The sequence below is a fragment of the Oncorhynchus masou genome, chromosome 29 (genome assembly GCF_036934945.1).
Source record: "Oncorhynchus masou masou isolate Uvic2021 chromosome 29, UVic_Omas_1.1, whole genome shotgun sequence".
Classification (NCBI taxonomy): domain Eukaryota; kingdom Metazoa; phylum Chordata; class Actinopteri; order Salmoniformes; family Salmonidae; genus Oncorhynchus; species Oncorhynchus masou.
Window position 1 is genome coordinate 67,366,207 of NC_088240.1, and position 16,971 is coordinate 67,383,177.

Below are 16,971 nucleotides of genomic sequence, written 5' to 3' on the forward strand. Positions count from 1 at the left end.
TAGGTGCAGTGAAATGTGTTGTTTTATTTAAATGAAATTTTGCATGGCCTAAATGCAACATCAAACATCAAAGTCCCAAAAGGAAAGGACAACTAAATTACAAGTAGCTCACTTTTTCAACCGCCTCATTATTTCAATAGTCTTCCAGTTGCTCTGAATTTGAAGTTAAATACAGTATGTCATACTTAAAAAAAAAATCTGAATATTATTTATAAGATATCATGAAAATATCTTAAATGAAATAAATGGTAAGTGTTAGACAATACTAATGTTAATTACTGCAGTATGAATATGTTAAATATTTCTGTTATCCGGTGAAAAACGTTCCTGTCTGGTATTCCCACCTGCCAGTGCTTTTAATAACAACGGTGCTTCTCCACCACACTGTGTCACCACTGTGTATGTGAATGGGTTAATAACAATGATGCTTCTCCACCACTCTGTGTAACCACTGTGTATGTGAATGGGTTAATAACAATGATGCTTCTCCACCACACTGTGTAACCACTGTGTATGTGAATGGGTTAATAACAATGATGCTTCTCCACCACTCTGTGTAACCACTGTGTATGTGAATGGGTTAATAACAATGATGCTTCTCCACCACACTGTGTAACCACTGTGTATGTGAATGGGTTAATAACAATGATGCTTCTCCACCACACTGTGTAACCACTGTGTATGTGAATGGGTTAATAACAATGATGCTTCTCCACCACACTGTGTAACCACTGTGTATGTGAATGGGTTAATAACAATGATGCTTCTCCACCACTCTGTGTAACCACTGTGTATGTGAATGGGTTAATAACAATGATGCTTCTCCACCACACTGTGTAACCACTGTGTATGTGAATGGGTTAATAACAATGATGCTTCTCCACCACACTGTGTAACCACTGTGTATGTGAATGTGTTAATGACAGTAACGCTTCTCCACCACACTGTCTAACCACTGTGTATGTGAATGTGTTAATGACAGTAACGATTCTCCACCACACTGTGTAACCACTGTGTATGTGAATGTGTTAATAACAATGATGCTTCTCCACCACTCTGTGTAACCACTGTGTATGTGAATGTGTTAATGACAGTAACGCTTCTCCACCAAACTGTGTAACCACTGTACATGTGAATGTGTTAATAACAATGATGCTTCTCCACCACTCTGTGTAACCACTGTGTATGTGAATGTGTTAATGACAGTAACGCTTCTCCACCAAACTGTGTAACCACTGTGCATGTGAATGTGTTAATAACAATGATGCTTCTCCACCACACTGTGTAACCACTGTGTATGTGAATGGGTTAATAACAATGATGCTTCTCCACCACACTGTGTAACCACTGTGTATGTGAATGGGTTAATAACAATGATGCTTCTCCACCACTCTGTGTAACCACTGTGTATGTGAATGTGTTAATGACAGTAACGCTTCTCCACCAAACTGTGTAACCACTGTACATGTGAATGTGTTAATAACAATGATGCTTCTCCACCACTCTGTGTAACCACTGTGCATGTGAATGTGTTAATAACAATGATGCTTCTCCACCACACTGTGTAACCACTGTGTATGTGAATGGGTTAATAACAATGATGCTTCTCCACCAAACTGTGTAACCACTGTGTATGTGAATGCTTACTCTTTCCTCCTGGCAGACTTCCTCTTCTCCTCATTGAGTTCGTGGGCAGCATCCCTCAGCTTGACCTCTGACCCTGGGACACTGGCAGGGATGATGTCCAGCTGCAGCCCTTTACTCTGTAGGACAGACAGGGGACTTTACGAGGCACCGCCGAGGGGACACGGGCACAGACACACACAGATACAGACTCACGCATAGACACAGAGACACACACTCTCACACATGAGCGTGAGCACGCAAATACACACACACACTTTTCAAATCCCACCTTTCATCTGTTTCACACACACACACAACCTCCCCCCTCCCACACATACACCATCTTTCATCTCAACCCTCCACTCCAACATTCCCCCACCCTGTCCTCCAGTACTCACGGCCTTGTTGGAGTCAGAGGATACGATGCCCAGTGCTTTCTCCAGACAGGACCGGTACTTGTCCATGCGGAGGGAGAAGTCTCTGTAGCGCTTGTCCACAGAGGTGACCCATTTCTTTATCTCCAGCGCATGGGCGTGCCCTTTGTCACAAAAGCCATCCGCCAGCTGGATCAACAGTTTCACCCTCTCTTTGGTTTGCTGTCAATACAAAGAAAGAGACAGAGAGTGAAAGAGAGAACGAACGGGGGCCGCGGAGTGTTTGTGTGTGTGCGCGCGTGCCTGTGTTTGTGTGCGTGTCAACCATGGGAGCCAAATCCCACTGTGCTAGGGGTTCATGACTACAATAAAGTTTTCTGCCACACAATAACTCAGGAGGCCAGAACATCAGGGACAATAGGCTGCCCTGTGACTGGGCCTCATAGATACAGCATCATAATACCTAGCACAGGGCCACAAACAGGGCAGGGCAGCAAAACACACTACCCGGTAGCGTCCCAAATGGCACCCTACTCCCGAATATAGTGCACTACTTTTGACTAGGGTCCATGGGGCTCTGGTCAAATTTAGTAGGTAGGGAAGAGGGTGCCATTTGGGACGCTTCGACGCAGATGGCCAGTACCCTGCACAACCTAAACAGATCCCAGACAGCCCTACACAGTGTATGTATGGGACAGGTTGACTGACACTAGTCCCTTTACATCTCAACACACTGGCTAAGCTTCTTACAGGCATCACAATCTAAACAACCCATACAGTCTGATTCAGAACTATAAAGGTCAGTGTCTGTTATAGAAAATACATAGATACATCCAGTAGATGGCATTTGATTGAGTGAGGTGGTGTTTGATAGTGTTGGACACTGCTGGAGAGGGCCTTCACCTTGGCTGTGATCTGGAAGTCTTCGTGCTCCTTCAGCAGCTCCTGTGTGTGGTGGATACTGGATCCGGTGGAGGTGTGGGTCGACAGGTAGAACTCTCCCGTGTCGTGGATCCACTCCAAAGCCTGTGGACCAATCGCAACGAGACGAGGTCCAGATCACTTATCTGTCATCACACTAATGTTTTATTCCTATTCCCTAGCCTTCTGCCTTTGAGGAAGTGTGCACTTGTTCACGCCCCCTCATGGACATAAAGCTAGAATCCTTCCTTGAAACAATATGAAAGAGGACTCCCTGCCCCTGTTTTGCTAACCAAATGAGGGATGAGACTAGAGAAATGTAACCACTCTCAAATTCGTAGACAGAGCTATGGATGCAGGGACTGACATATAGTTTACCCATGTTGTTAGGCTATACAGTGTTTGTTTACAATGAAGTTGTTTACAAACATTACAGTAAAACAAGCTTATATTGTGGGCTCCTTACACCATTCTATACATTTGACACCTACGAGGGGATAGGAAGATGCACTCTTCACTGCTGCCTCTCCAGACCAGTGTAATGCTAACACCAGCCCACATGGGGGCGCAAACAGGCTCCAATTGATATATACTTCAGCCTGCTCTGCTGCACACATTCGGTCCGTCAATCAGCACTGACTACATGAGAGGAGACGTTTTGGAGAGAATGAGGAGAGGAAAGACACTGTACTACAATAAGCCAGTGTTAAAATGTAAGGCATGTAATTATAGCTGTGGTAACACTACCGTTGTGCTGTTACCAGTCTACCTCATTCCCAATTCCTCTCCAAAAACATCACTGAATGGGAACGAAACCAGATTTGGAGGCTTTGGTTTGGTCAAAACATTAGTCTAACCGGTGCTTAGTTGAGCAGTTTGCACAGGGTTCAAAATGGTTGTATGGTATAGTATGACCGTCTACTTTTATAGCTTGTGTTGACTCTGTCTATGTGACTGTGTTGTTGAAGTCATGAATGTTACTGTTCTGGTATAGTTCTCCTTGAGGAGCAGCACTGACCTGCTTGGCACTGCGTTCAAACACCACATACTGCTGACACTGGTCCAGTCTCCTCTTCCTCATTGTCCAGAAGTGCAGCACCCGGTTCTCTCTCTGGAGCAGCTCATTCAAGATGTCTGACAAAACCACAAGAGACACGTTATCATTTAAACCATGGCTATGTCACAAAAGGCCAGCTAGTCCTACAGTCTACTACTAAAGCACTTAAGTAGTGCACTATAGAGGGAATAGGGGGCTATTTGGGACACATCCCATCTGTCTAAAAGAAGAGGGCAACTGAAAGGAACACCACAGTAAAAAACGATGTGTATTTGATTGGGAAGGAAAAAAGAGCCACTTACTTTTGACCTGTGTTTCAGGAGCCTTGACGTGAGACAGCATCCCTGGCATGTTGACACTGTTTCTGTGCAGGTACTTCAGGAAGACGTCAGCGTTTCGCCTTGCTAGTGTACAAGCCTTGAGGAAGGCCTCCTTCTGCTCCAGGTGTTTGCTGATCATGGGTGTGACATGGTCTGACTCACTGTTAGGGCCCAGTTTATCAGCTCCCCCACACCAGTCCTCCTCACGCTTATACTCCTGCTCCAGGCTCTCCAGCACACTGCACACCTACAGAGCAGCACACAGCACAGGTCAAAACTACACTACCCACAATGCACCACAGAGCCCACACTAAGTACATGAACTCAAATACATGGCAAACTGCAGTGTAATACCATATAATACCACCTTATCTAGAGTGGTTAATATACCCTAATCTGGGACATGTTACTGGGCTAGGGGCCAATGGGCCTCCTCTGGCGGGTTGCCATGGAAACAGTTAGCGATGTCCCACCCACCTGCTCGGAAGTCTTGTAGAAGGCTACAGAGGCGTTGACCAGTTTGAGCCGGTCCTCCATTTTGAGCATGAGCTGCTGCCAGTGGTCGGCCACCTTCTCTGCACAGTCCCGGATCATGTCCATGTCGTAGTGGTTGGCTTGGAGCAGGGCCTCAGCCTTCTGCTGCACCTGCAATGCACTCTGGTGGGTTTTCTGAGGAGAGGGAGAGAGAGAGGAAGAGAGAGAGAGGGAGGGAGGTGATTAATAAAAGTGTTTCCACTTCATAAATATTGTTCACATTAACATCTTCAAATTTTCACCAGAACACGGAGGAATGTGATTGGAGGCTACGGCTACAGGAAAGGAGTCTGTGTTCTTCACCATGTGACTCTTCTACCTGGCTTCTGCTACCATGACTGTTAACATACCACAGCATTAGACAATATCATTACAATCCCATAATCAAATCGATCGAGTAACTGGGACTAATCATCTCCAACAGTGTTTTTTCCTCTCCTTCCACAGTGAGTAGATGACTCCAGAAACCTGCATAATCTCAGCCCTGCAGAATGTAGTCCTTTATACAGTACGGCTGCATTTAAAATGAGCCCTGCTCAGAGGAAATGTTCTGGGGTGAAATCAGGGGCCTGTTTCTGGTGAAAGACAGAGAAGGGGGTGATTTATGATGAATACAGGATGAAACAAGGAGTGGGGGAGGTTTGCGTTTTTACTGAGGTGTGTCCTTTATACAGGAGGGTAGAAGCAAGGAAAAGAGCAAGAGGAGAATGAGAGAGAAGTAGGAGAGGAGAGGAGTACGAGGGGGATGGAGATGAGGAAAATAATAAGAATTTGCTGGGTGTTTATATTTGTCCTATTTCACATGTGTGTATTAATATGCATGTGTGAAACGGAAGTGTGTTTTTTACATATCCCACTCTCCCTGAGACATCCTCGGAAAGTGGGGTCACGGGTAGGTTCACAGAGAGGAGGAAAAGAGGAAGAGGAAGAGAAGGAGTGGAGAGGGATGGAGAAAAAGAGGAATACATGAGAGAGATGGAACAGAGAGTTACCTCTATGGCATGTTGGAATTGCTCGTGTTCCTTCTGTAGCTGTTCTGCCTCCTGTAGAGAGCTGGCTGTGATCAGACCTGCATTCAGCATGGACTCTCCATTACGGATCCAACCCAACACCTGAAACACACACACACACACACACACACACACACACACACACACACACACACACACACACACACACACACACACACACACACACACACACACACACGAACACACACGAACAGTCATGGGTCAGACTAAGATAAACAGTCACACACACAGCACCTACATTAACCGCAGACACGTTGATAATGGACGTGGTAATAAAGACTCATCATCACAGATAAGCACAACCTCCAGTATACAGGCCTAACCCACCATGTTGTCACCACCCTGATACACACACACACACAAGGGTATGCATCAAGCGTCAGGCAAGGTCAAGTCAGCTGTGACACGTCAACCACGACCCTTTCGCCTCCCCACCTCTCCCCCTCCCACCCTTCTCTTTGTCCTCACAGGGACGGCCTGCCAGAGGCCCCAGGGAGGAGGCCCCAGGGAGGATTCCACACCGTCTCCTCCTCCGGGCTCCGCTCTGAGTCAGCACTGCACACCTGCTGTGTATCTGACACATGCTCTGTGCTATCACTGCTGCCAAACTCCTAGCTCAGCATAGCGGCTGTGTGAGGGAAGAGGCTAAACGCTGCTCAGTGAGTAACAGACAGACAGAACTACTGCTGTTGTATTCTGCCTGGCCTGCTCTCTCAGCTTATAGCCACAAAAACACACATAGGCCTCTCTTCCCTTCCAGGACACGAGTAATCTCTCGCTCTACAACGATGACCGAATGAGGAAAAATAAATAAATTAATAAACAGAATAAGATTAACAGATGATGCTCCTGCTGGCCTAGTTTCTCTTTCACTCATTTTTGGGCCGTTGGTCATCTCTAAAGGACTGCTCTACTTAACCAGCACACATTGCAGTGTTTCAGTCTTAGGAGAGAGAGAGAGAGAGAGAGAGAGAGAGAGAGAGAGAGAGAGAGAGAGAGAGAAAGAACAAAAGTAAGAGAGAGAGAGAACCCACAAGTAGAAGAGGGAGACAGAGAGAGAGAATGACGTGTGTTTACCTGTTTGACCTCGGCCTGAAGGTGGCGTAGCTGGACACACTGTTCCAGGTGCCTCCTGTGCTGCTCGGCCGCCACGTCCAGCTCCTGCTGCTTCTCATGGAGGAACTCCAGCAGGTCCTGAACACGTGTAGCCATGTCCACATCCCTGTCACACAGCAACTCCACACCTGGAGGAAGAGAGGGGGGGGGTGCAGAGAGAGAGACAGAGAGAAAGAGAGCGAGAGAGAAACAGAGAGGGAGACAGAGAGAAGGAGAGCGAGAAGGAAGGAGAGGGTGAGAGCTCATTAGCTACTGTAGCATATCCTGAAAACAACACAAAGAACAAGAGCCATTATGCAACCCAAGCCTAACAAAAATATTAAAAGAGAGAAGCAAGGTCTCTCTCTCTCCTCATACAAAACAATCAGTCTCGACTACATGTAAAAGATTGACAGTCAGGTAAGCATACAGACATACATCAGTAGCTCCGTATGGCCAGACAGTCAGACACACAGGAACGAATCTGACATTAACATTATATTACTTACATTTCACTCCTGTGTTCCAGACCTGCATTGGGCTGCTGGAGTACAGAGCATGTCTGTCATGGAAGCACTGTGTGTCTGTCTGTCTCTTTGGTGTCCAGGAGAGAACTACTCTGGGATGCATTCCGATTATGCAAAATCTCCTCATTGACGTGTGTGTGTGTGTGTGTGTGCCAATGCAGCCTGTCGTCCTGCAGCACTGCCTAGTGGTTTTACTCAGCGACATGAGTTCATAGGATTACAGTGAAATCTGCTCATCTGGCCTTGGCCTACTGCCGCTACTGTGCTGAGCTCTCCAGTGCCCGATAGCTGGGTTAAACGGCCCTCCCCAGTCCTCCCCTCTCCCTATCTCCTCACCCACAACGCTGAGCTGACCCGGCTTACAGCTCATCTGCCCTGGCAGCAGCAGCAGCGCTTCGGCCCATCCGATGTGTCAGTGTGTGCGAGTGTACGACAGAAAAGAAAATATGTGTGTGCATTCGTCCGTGTGTGTTTCTCCACTACTCACCGCTGGCCTGGACCTCTGTAACGTACTGCAGCAGCTCCTGTCCCTGGTGGATGACGTCGAAGGTCAGGTTGTTCATGGTGAGGGCCTTGTCAGCATGGTGCTGGAGCCTCTGCTCTGCCAACGTCAGGTCCTCTGTATCAAACTCACCCATCTGCTGGGACAGCTCCTCATTCCACGACTCCAGGTCTGAGATGATCTGGGAGTGTGTGAGGGAAGGACAAGGGCTAACACTTCATTTGGATAGTCCTCGATAGAGGATCTATAGATACTCAAACTATCAACTGCAGCAACAAACTATCAACTGCATTAGGTATTTGTTGGTATTTGTTGTGGTATTGTTAGATAATACTTGTTAGATATTGCTGCACTGTCAGAACTAGAAGCACAAGCATTTCGCTACACTCACAATAACATCTGCTAACCATGTGTATGAGCCCAATAACATTTGATTTGATTTGAACAACAAACTATCTACTGCAATGGAAGGGTAGAAATAGACATAGAAACACAATGATCACAGGGTTCACTGTAAGTTAGACTGAAATAAAGGTCACTGCTAGTGACATAACACGTACAGGACAAACATATGTACAAACACACACAAATGATCATTCCAACCCTCTAGGTGGAATATGACCTGAGAGGGGTGGAAACTAAATCGGCGTCAGAATGAAAGGATTTGTAATGATATCAAAACACCAGCCAAACTGATCTTAGAGACAGTAGCTAAGTGTTTACTTTTCCCTAGAATGATACACTTCTCCCTTGGTTATAGAGGGACTACCCAGACTAGCTGGCATGACTGTAGGCAACACTGTAGATGGAGCGTCTGCCTGTGATGTTAGCACTTGTTTAAGGACCCACCCACGCACACTTGCTGAAGGAGGGTGAATCATGACGCCCATCCACTCTGGCACGGTGATGGGTACTCTGTCAGTAATTTCTCTGTGATGCCAGTTTGGGCTGGGCCTGACTGGTCTTACCTCACCTAATCTACAGCACTGCTTCACTGTTGCCCTCCATATTCATTGGAATTAAGTAAAAATCAATCAATCAATCAATGTAGTGACCAAAGACCAAGAGGGTGGATGCCGGGTGGTGATTATTTTTGTAGCCAAACCTATCCGAAATATAATGGCTGCTCACAATGACTAGCTTAGCATTTCAATTTGTCTTTATATAATACAAATCTGTTTTACAGAATCTGTTTTACAGAATTGCTTTCCTGATGCTTCAGAGAGAGACAAGCTGGCACTAGTCTCCATTCCACACATGGATCACAATCCCAGTCAGCTGCTGCTCAGCCACATACTGAAGAGCTAAATGTAAAGAATGTGTCCGAGGGAAATTCAAGGCGTCCAGAGTGATGGTCGTCGAGGGGAAACTATGGAAAAGTAATACGGGTCATGAACTAAAGTGGTGGCTGGCTATCCAGCTGACGTAGTGGTGGCTGGCTATCCAGCTGACGTAGTGGTGGCTGGCTACCCAGCAGACGTAGTGGTGGCTGGCTATCCAGCAGACGTAGTGGTGGCTGGCTACCCAGCAGACGTAGTGGTGGCTGGCTATCCAGCAGACGTAGTGGTGGCTGGCTATCCAGCTGACGTAGTGGTGGCTGGCTATCCAGCTGACGTAGTGGTGGCTGGCTATCCAGCAGACGTAGTGGTGGCTGGCTATCCAGCAGACGTAGTGGTGGCTGGCTATCCAGCAGGCGTAGTGGTGGCTGGCTACCCAGCAGACGTAGTGGTGGCTGGCTATCCAGCTGACGTAGTGGTGGCTGGCTATCCAGCAGGCGTAGTGGTGGCTGGCTACCCAGCAGGCGTAGTGGTGGCTGGCTATCCAGCAGACGTAGTGGTGGCTGGCTACCCAGCAGACGTAGTGGTGGCTGGCTACCCAGCAGATGTAGTGGTGGCTGGCTATCCAGCAGACGTAGTGGTGGCTGGCTATCCAGCTGACGTAGTGGTGGCTGGCTATCCAGCTGACGTAGTGGTGGCTGGCTATCCAGCTGACGTAGTGGTGGCTGGCTATCCAGCTGACGTAGTGGTGGCTGGCTATCCAGCTGACGTAGTGGTGGCTGGCTATCCAGCTGACGTAGTGGTGGCTGGCTACCCAGCAGACGTAGTGGTGGCTGGCTACCCAGCAGATGTAGTGGTGGCTGGCTATCCAGCTGACGTAGTGGTGGCTGGCTATCCAGCTGACGTAGTGGTGGCTGGCTACCCAGCAGATGTAGTGGTGGCTGGCTATCCAGCTGACGTAGTGGTGGCTGGCTATCCAGCTGACGTAGTAAACAACAAATGACTGGGAGGAAATTGAGAGGCTCATACAGCTGCCTGCATCCATTCACATGAGCAGTGATGTCAAATCTCAAGGCATCTGACAATGAAGAGAAAAGGAGTCAGAAAAGGAATGGGAGAATGAGAGGGTTGTGAGTCAGGAACGGGAGAATGAGAGGGTTGTGAGTCAGGAACGGGAGAATGAGAGGGTTGTGAGTCAGGAACGGGAGAATGAGAGGGTTGTGAGTCAGGAACGGGAGAATGAGAGGGTTCCGAGTCAGGAACGGGAGAATGAGAGGGTTCCGAGTCAGGAACGGGAGAATGAGAGGGTTCCGAGGCAGGAACGGGAGAATGAGAGGGTTCCGAGGCAGGAACGGGAGAATGAGAGGGTTCCGAGGCAGGAACGGGAGAATGAGAGGGTTGTGAGTCAGGAGCGGGAGAATGAGAGGGTTGTGAGTCAGGAACGGGAGAATGAGAGGGTTGTGAGTCAGGAACGGGAGAATGAGAGGGTTGTGAGTCAGGAACGGGAGAATGAGAGGGTTGTGAGTCAGGAACGGGAGAATGAGAGGGTTGTGAGTCAGGAACGGGAGAATGAGAGGGTTGTGAGTCAGGAACGGGAGAATGAGAGGGTTGTGAGTCAGGAACGGGAGAATGAGAGGGTTGTGAGTCAGGAACGGGAGAATGAGAGGGTTGTGAGTCAGGAACGGGAGAATGAGAGGGTTGTGAGTCAGGAACGGGAGAATGAGAGGGTTGTGAGTCAGGAACGGGAGAATGAGAGGGTTGTGAGTCAGGAACGGGAGAATGAGAGGGTTCCGAGGCAGGAACGGGAGAATGAGAGGGTTGTGAGTCAGGAACGGGAGAATGAGAGGGTTGTGAGTCAGGAACGGGAGAATGAGAGGGTTGTGAGTCAGGAACGGGAGAATGAGAGGGTTGTGAGTCAGGAACGGGAGAATGAGAGGGTTCCGAGGCAGGAACGGGAGAATGAGAGGGTTGTGAGTCAGGAACGGGAGAATGAGAGGGTTGTGAGTCAGGAACGGGAGAATGAGAGGGTTGTGAGTCAGGAACGGGAGAATGAGAGGGTTCCGAGGCAGGAACGGGAGAATGAGAGGGTTGTGAGTCAGGAACGGGAGAATGAGAGGGTTGTGAGTCAGGAACGGGAGAATGAGAGGGTTCCGAGGCAGGAACGGGAGAATGAGAGGGTTGTGAGTCAGGAACGGGAGAATGAGAGGGTTCCGAGGCAGGAACGGGAGAATGAGAGGGTTCCAAGTCAGGAATGGGAAAATGCTAAATTCAAAACCGCAGTACTGCGAATCAAATAATTATTGATTCTCTCCACTGTGCCATTTCATTTCCTCCGGATGGCCCTCTGCACCCTCTGTTCTGCTCCTCAGGTACTGTAGTGTATTATCTAGTACCGTACTGTATTATCTAGTACTGTACTGTACTGTATTATCTAGTATTGTACTGTACGATCTAATACTGTACTGTACTGAACTGTATTATCTAGTACTGTACTGTACTGTATTATCTAGTACTGTACTGTACTGAACTGTATTATCTAGTACTGTACTGTACTGTATTATCTAGTACTGTACTGTATTATCTAGTATTGTACTGTACGATCTACTACTGTACTGTACTGTATTATCTAGTACTGTACTGTATTATCTAGTGCTGTACTGTATTATCTAGTACTGTACTGCACTGTCCTCTGGAGGTGAACATGTGAGTGAGGAGGTGGAGGGGAGGGTTCCATGTGGTAAGGGCTATAGGTCTAACTCCAACTCACTGAGCGTATGGCTGCTTCATGGAAGGGCTACAGTGGGCTTAGTAGTTACACTCTCACTGTTTATGTACAAGTCAGAGACTATAATGAGGTAGTAATTAACCACAAACTCCATTCAGCTGTGATCCATATCCATCGCTGATCACTGTTTAAGATCTTAACCTGGAGATAATGTAACAGCAAAGCAAGCCTTTGTGATCTAGCCTATGTGATCTGATGACTGGATCAATGTAGTATGATAATAGTTTTTAACATAAACAAAACATAGACCTGTGGAGATATAGGATGTGGATTGTTGGCTTCTCATGATTATCATCATGCAATAGTAGTTCCTTGGCAGAAGTATTTTCTGTCTATCTTTGAGATGGTTTATGATTGAAACATGTGACAGAGCTCTATAGTAAGCGACCTGAACGGTCATACTTGTCGATCAAACAAATATTTTTGTAATCCAAGAAGCTGTAATAATGAGATCTATACCACCTCAGTCAATAACAGAACAGTTCTTCTTTTGCTTTTACAATATAAGAGAGTCATGGCTGCTACCACAGACAGGTACAAACACCATTAATTATACAGCACTTCTGAGGTTGAGAACGGCCCATTCTTTGCATAAGGCAAACAGGCAACAAAGGTCTGATGAAACCCCAGTAAAACACTGCTTTAAGATTTGAGAAAGAAGTCTAACAAAAGGTAATATCAGCATTGTAATGTACAGGTAATAGTTGCTCTGTGGACACAAAGTATTCAGCAAGTATATAAACTAACAACCATATAAACACATGTACATACAACATCAAAAGACATCTATGCTTCCAACATTATTTCTCCTCAATTCTGCTCAAAAACTAGTGATGGGGAAATTCGATACAGTTATATATCGGTTTATTATTTTTGACAATATATTGTATCGTGTCGTTTTGACAATATTATTTTTGTGCTAGTTGGATGTACCTGCACCAAATCTCCAGTATTTTTCCTTCATAGCTTGTTCTCCATCTTCTTTTTAAATTGGAAGCCAATTTGTTTTCAGCTCCTTTATTTCCATGACTGATCAAAACTTGTTTTCTCATGTCTCTCTCTTGTCCCTCTGCAGCAGACATATAGTGAGAAATATGTTTGGAATGTCAAATCGCAATAAAATCCCAGTAGCAAATCTCAATACATATCGTATCAGCACCTAAGTATCGCGATAATAAGTGATAATATTGTATCTTGAGTTCCCTAGCAATTCCTAGCCCTATCAAAAACCCTTCTCAAAATATTACGATCCAGTCTAGAGTGCTACAACTCCAAAAATCCCAAACTCACTAATTGCTCTTGAAAATGTCTTGCTGACTGTTCTGTAGGAGTCATATTCACTTAACTCATAAGCACATAACAGAAGGCTGAATGACAGCGAAGCAAAGATCCCAGGCATAAAAATCAAAAGCCTTTAGTCCTTCTAACATCTTTTCTTCCCCTGCCACTCTCCTCTTCTCTCCCGTTCCCTCCTTCCCAGGCGCCAGGAGCCACTTACCGGGCCGGGCTGCTCTCACAAAGCAGAGTAGAAACCCCTCTCTGGGTCTAAGTACACACACCATCTTTCCCTCCTCCTGGCTCATGGAGAGGAGACTGGCTCCGTGAGGACAGGAATCCTGCTCTGGGACTGACTGGGACACTGCGTACCATGCCTCTGCCTCACCTCAAACCTGAACCAGCATGTTGCTGCCAAACCCCTCATTGGGAGCCAAGAAGGAACAGCGTCCCGGGGGTGTGAAGAGGAGAAGAAGGAAAACAACCTCTCCCTCCCTCTCTCCTGTGTCATATTGACTGACTGACTGACATACCGCTCCGTCCCTCCCACAGATCACAGCTAATGTGAAGGCTTTACTGTGCTGCAACTCTGAGGTGAAAATACTGTACCAGTCTGGCTGTGGTCTCTTACCACACAGACTAGTGTGACTGCTGCACTACTATTGTGACATTACACCTCAGTGTGAGATGGGCTGCATGTGCAGACAGGCAAGGGGCTGTGTGTGCCAAGCACGGTTCGATAATTAATTCACTGACTGTAGGTTTCCACTTGGGAGAGACATGTGAGACATCTTTATGATAAAATGAATAGAATCTGCCGAAAACGAAAAACGTCCTCCTCCTCTGTCCAATGACCCTGTTATTGCAACACAACACCGACAATTCAGGTGTGTGTGTGTGTGTGTGTGTGTGTGTGTGTGTGTGTGTGTGTGTGTGTGTGTGTGTGTGTGTGTGTGTGTGTGTGTGTGTGTGTGTGTGTGTGTGTGTGTGAGGGGAAACAAGGCACGCACATACCTGAAGTGTTGGTGTTGTGTTGAAATAACAGGGTCATTGGAAAGAGGAGGAGGACGTTTCGTTTTCGGCACAGTAAGTAGACTACAGTGCAGTTTGACATTACAACAAATCACATGACATTGCATTCATATTCCTATTCATTTTATCATAAAGATGTCTCACATGTCTCTCCCAAGTGCAAACCTACAGTCAGTGAATGAAATATCGAGCCGTGCTTGGCACACACTGCCTCTTGCCTGTCTGCACATGCAGCCCATCTCACACTAAGGTGTAATGTCACAATAGTAGTGCAGCAGTCACACTAGTCTGTGTGGTAAGAGACCACAGCCAGACTTGTACAGTATTTTCACTGTTCAAATAAACCTACAATTAAAATTATAGACTGATCATTTCTTTGTCAGTGGGCAAACATACAAAATCAGCAGGGGATCAAATACTTTTTTCCCTCAATGTACGGGCAATAGAGGACATGATAGATTGGTTGATTGAGAGATTGATCGATCTGAACTTCATGGACATGGGGGCCACTTACGTCGATGGCGTCCCTCTCAAAGATGCGTAGCTGCAGGAAGAGTTCCAGTTTGATCTTCCTCTCCTGAAATAGGTCTTCCATCTGAGCCTGGGCCTCGTCCAGCTGCTGTAGGACACTCTGGATGTGGGCCATGGAGCTGTTGTGGGGAGTCTTGTTACTGGAGATAGCAGAGTCCCTGTGTGGAGGCCAGAGTCAGAGGTTAGATAGGTCAACAAACACATTAAATACCCTTGTTTCAATGTCACGAATTACATGTAACACTGTAGGTGGTGGAACAGCTAGCAGAGTTTAATTATGTGTTAGATGGCATGATCTTAGAAGCTTCAAATGCACCTCTGTTGCCTCTTAACGGCAGGGTAAATACAGCCTACGGGGACAGTGATCCTGCTCTAAAATGCTGAACAGTTCTAAATAAACACAAAACTACCTTTATTACTTGGTAAATTAGCTCAGATCTACAAAAGTAGAGGGGGTAGCATATTTCTATGGTGGGTAGGGCCTAGAAGGGATTGATTTAGGATGGAGGATGAGTGCGCTGTGAGCTACCTGAGCTGCTGGATGAGGTCCTCCCCCTCCTTGATGACGTTGACAGTGGCCTGCAGGGTGGTCTGTTGTTGCTGGCCAAAGCGTTTGATCAGGTCTTGCACCGCCTCCACAGACTCAGCATACACATCGTCCAGCAGCTCCTTCTGCAGCTCCTCCAACCACGTCCACAGCTGCATGGGCACACAGTGACAGACAGCACAGGTGGCCAATCAGAAGTACAGTAAGAGGTCTGCCGGCCAATCACACGAGACCAACTTGTTACGCTACAAACACACTAGAAAGGTAAAGGAGCTGACTGCTATCACACAGAGAGGCAGGTAAAGAAGGACAAAGCCGAGGAGAGAGGGAGAGAAAGAGGAGTGAAGGAGGGAGCTGCATTGATGCATTGTGGCAGGATTAACCATCTGGTTATATTGGCAGGGTGGGCCAAACTAAAGCACCCGCACCAGCAGGTAGGACCCTTCCTGCCCAACTACTTCCCACTGCTTTTTTTCTATGCATCCCAAATGGCACCCTTTTTCCCTATATAGTGCATTACTTTTAAGCAGCTCCCGTAGGGCCCTTTTCAAAATTCAAAGTGTGCTATGTAGGGAATAGGATGCCATTTGAGACCCAAAATGTGTTTTGTTCCAGTTCATACAGCTCTATTTTTCCATATTAACACACAAAGGCAGGCAAACACAACACAGGCTAAAAACAGAGGAGGAAAGTTGGAACTGGGCCTAATCCAACCACCTCTATACAACAGATGGGTATTATTACACCATATGGACACATAAAAGAAATGATGAATTCATATGAATATCAGGCCACCACCAACCACTGTGTGAGTCATGCACTGTAAAGATGATATCAATGTCAGCACGCAGAGTAAAGTACAGCGCACTGGCACAGAACCTTTACAGAAAGGTTAATGCTGTTCATTAATGCCTAAACAAATGACATTGATTGAAACAACACAGACTGCAAGTTAACGTTCTCATAAAAGCTTCATGTTGTTTTTAGGAGACTACAGTGAAGAACCACCTCTATAGGTAAAACTGACACCTCTCTCTCAGCCACAACATTGAACAACGGGAAGAAACACTCATTCCAAAGGTCTGCCTTCTTACAAGGGAAACCTTTCAAACACAACACACATGTAATCTTCACCACAAATAAAGGCATGACAAATTACAGCTTTGAATAGAAGGCATTTCAGAAACAGAACAGCTTCTTAAATTGTGGCAATAGCTCTAGGCTCCAGTCTAGTAGATGAGAGTAGTAGAGGGGGAGGGAGGCACTGTGTTTAGGCTGTTGGAGATGTGTGTTACGCTCAGGAAAATATGCCTATGTGTCAGTGTCACTTTGGGCAGCCCATCCACTGTCACAGCACACACACACATATCATTGTGATGATGATGACAGAGAAGCCGGTGTTTGGAGGATATATTGGCAGGGGTGTTGTTAGAGTGCTGGCAAACCGTGCCAATATATCCTCCAAACACCGGCTTCAGGGGCATTATCCCTTTTATATTACGGGTTACCAACATATTCAAATAATGATTTACATATT

General features: G+C 46.6%; 1 protein-coding gene across 3 annotated transcripts in view; it reads right to left on the reverse strand.

The window, feature by feature from the left end:
* Positions 1 to 16,971, reverse strand: part of LOC135520360 (triple functional domain protein-like) — a 132,479-nt gene that overhangs the window by 44,713 nt on the left and 70,795 nt on the right. For all 3 annotated transcript variants that reach the window (XM_064945849.1, XM_064945850.1, XM_064945851.1), the window contains 11 exons: positions 15,417 to 15,586; positions 14,871 to 15,045; positions 7,973 to 8,168; positions 6,941 to 7,107; positions 5,825 to 5,944; positions 4,776 to 4,967; positions 4,281 to 4,545; positions 3,940 to 4,055; positions 2,904 to 3,026; positions 2,025 to 2,222; positions 1,648 to 1,763 (listed from right to left, as the gene is read on the reverse strand). In XM_064945849.1, coding sequence (XP_064801921.1) covers positions 1,648 to 1,763; positions 2,025 to 2,222; positions 2,904 to 3,026; positions 3,940 to 4,055; positions 4,281 to 4,545; positions 4,776 to 4,967; positions 5,825 to 5,944; positions 6,941 to 7,107; positions 7,973 to 8,168; positions 14,871 to 15,045; positions 15,417 to 15,586 — 1,838 coding nt within the window. The remainder of the gene's footprint in view (positions 1 to 1,647; positions 1,764 to 2,024; positions 2,223 to 2,903; positions 3,027 to 3,939; positions 4,056 to 4,280; positions 4,546 to 4,775; positions 4,968 to 5,824; positions 5,945 to 6,940; positions 7,108 to 7,972; positions 8,169 to 14,870; positions 15,046 to 15,416; positions 15,587 to 16,971) is intronic.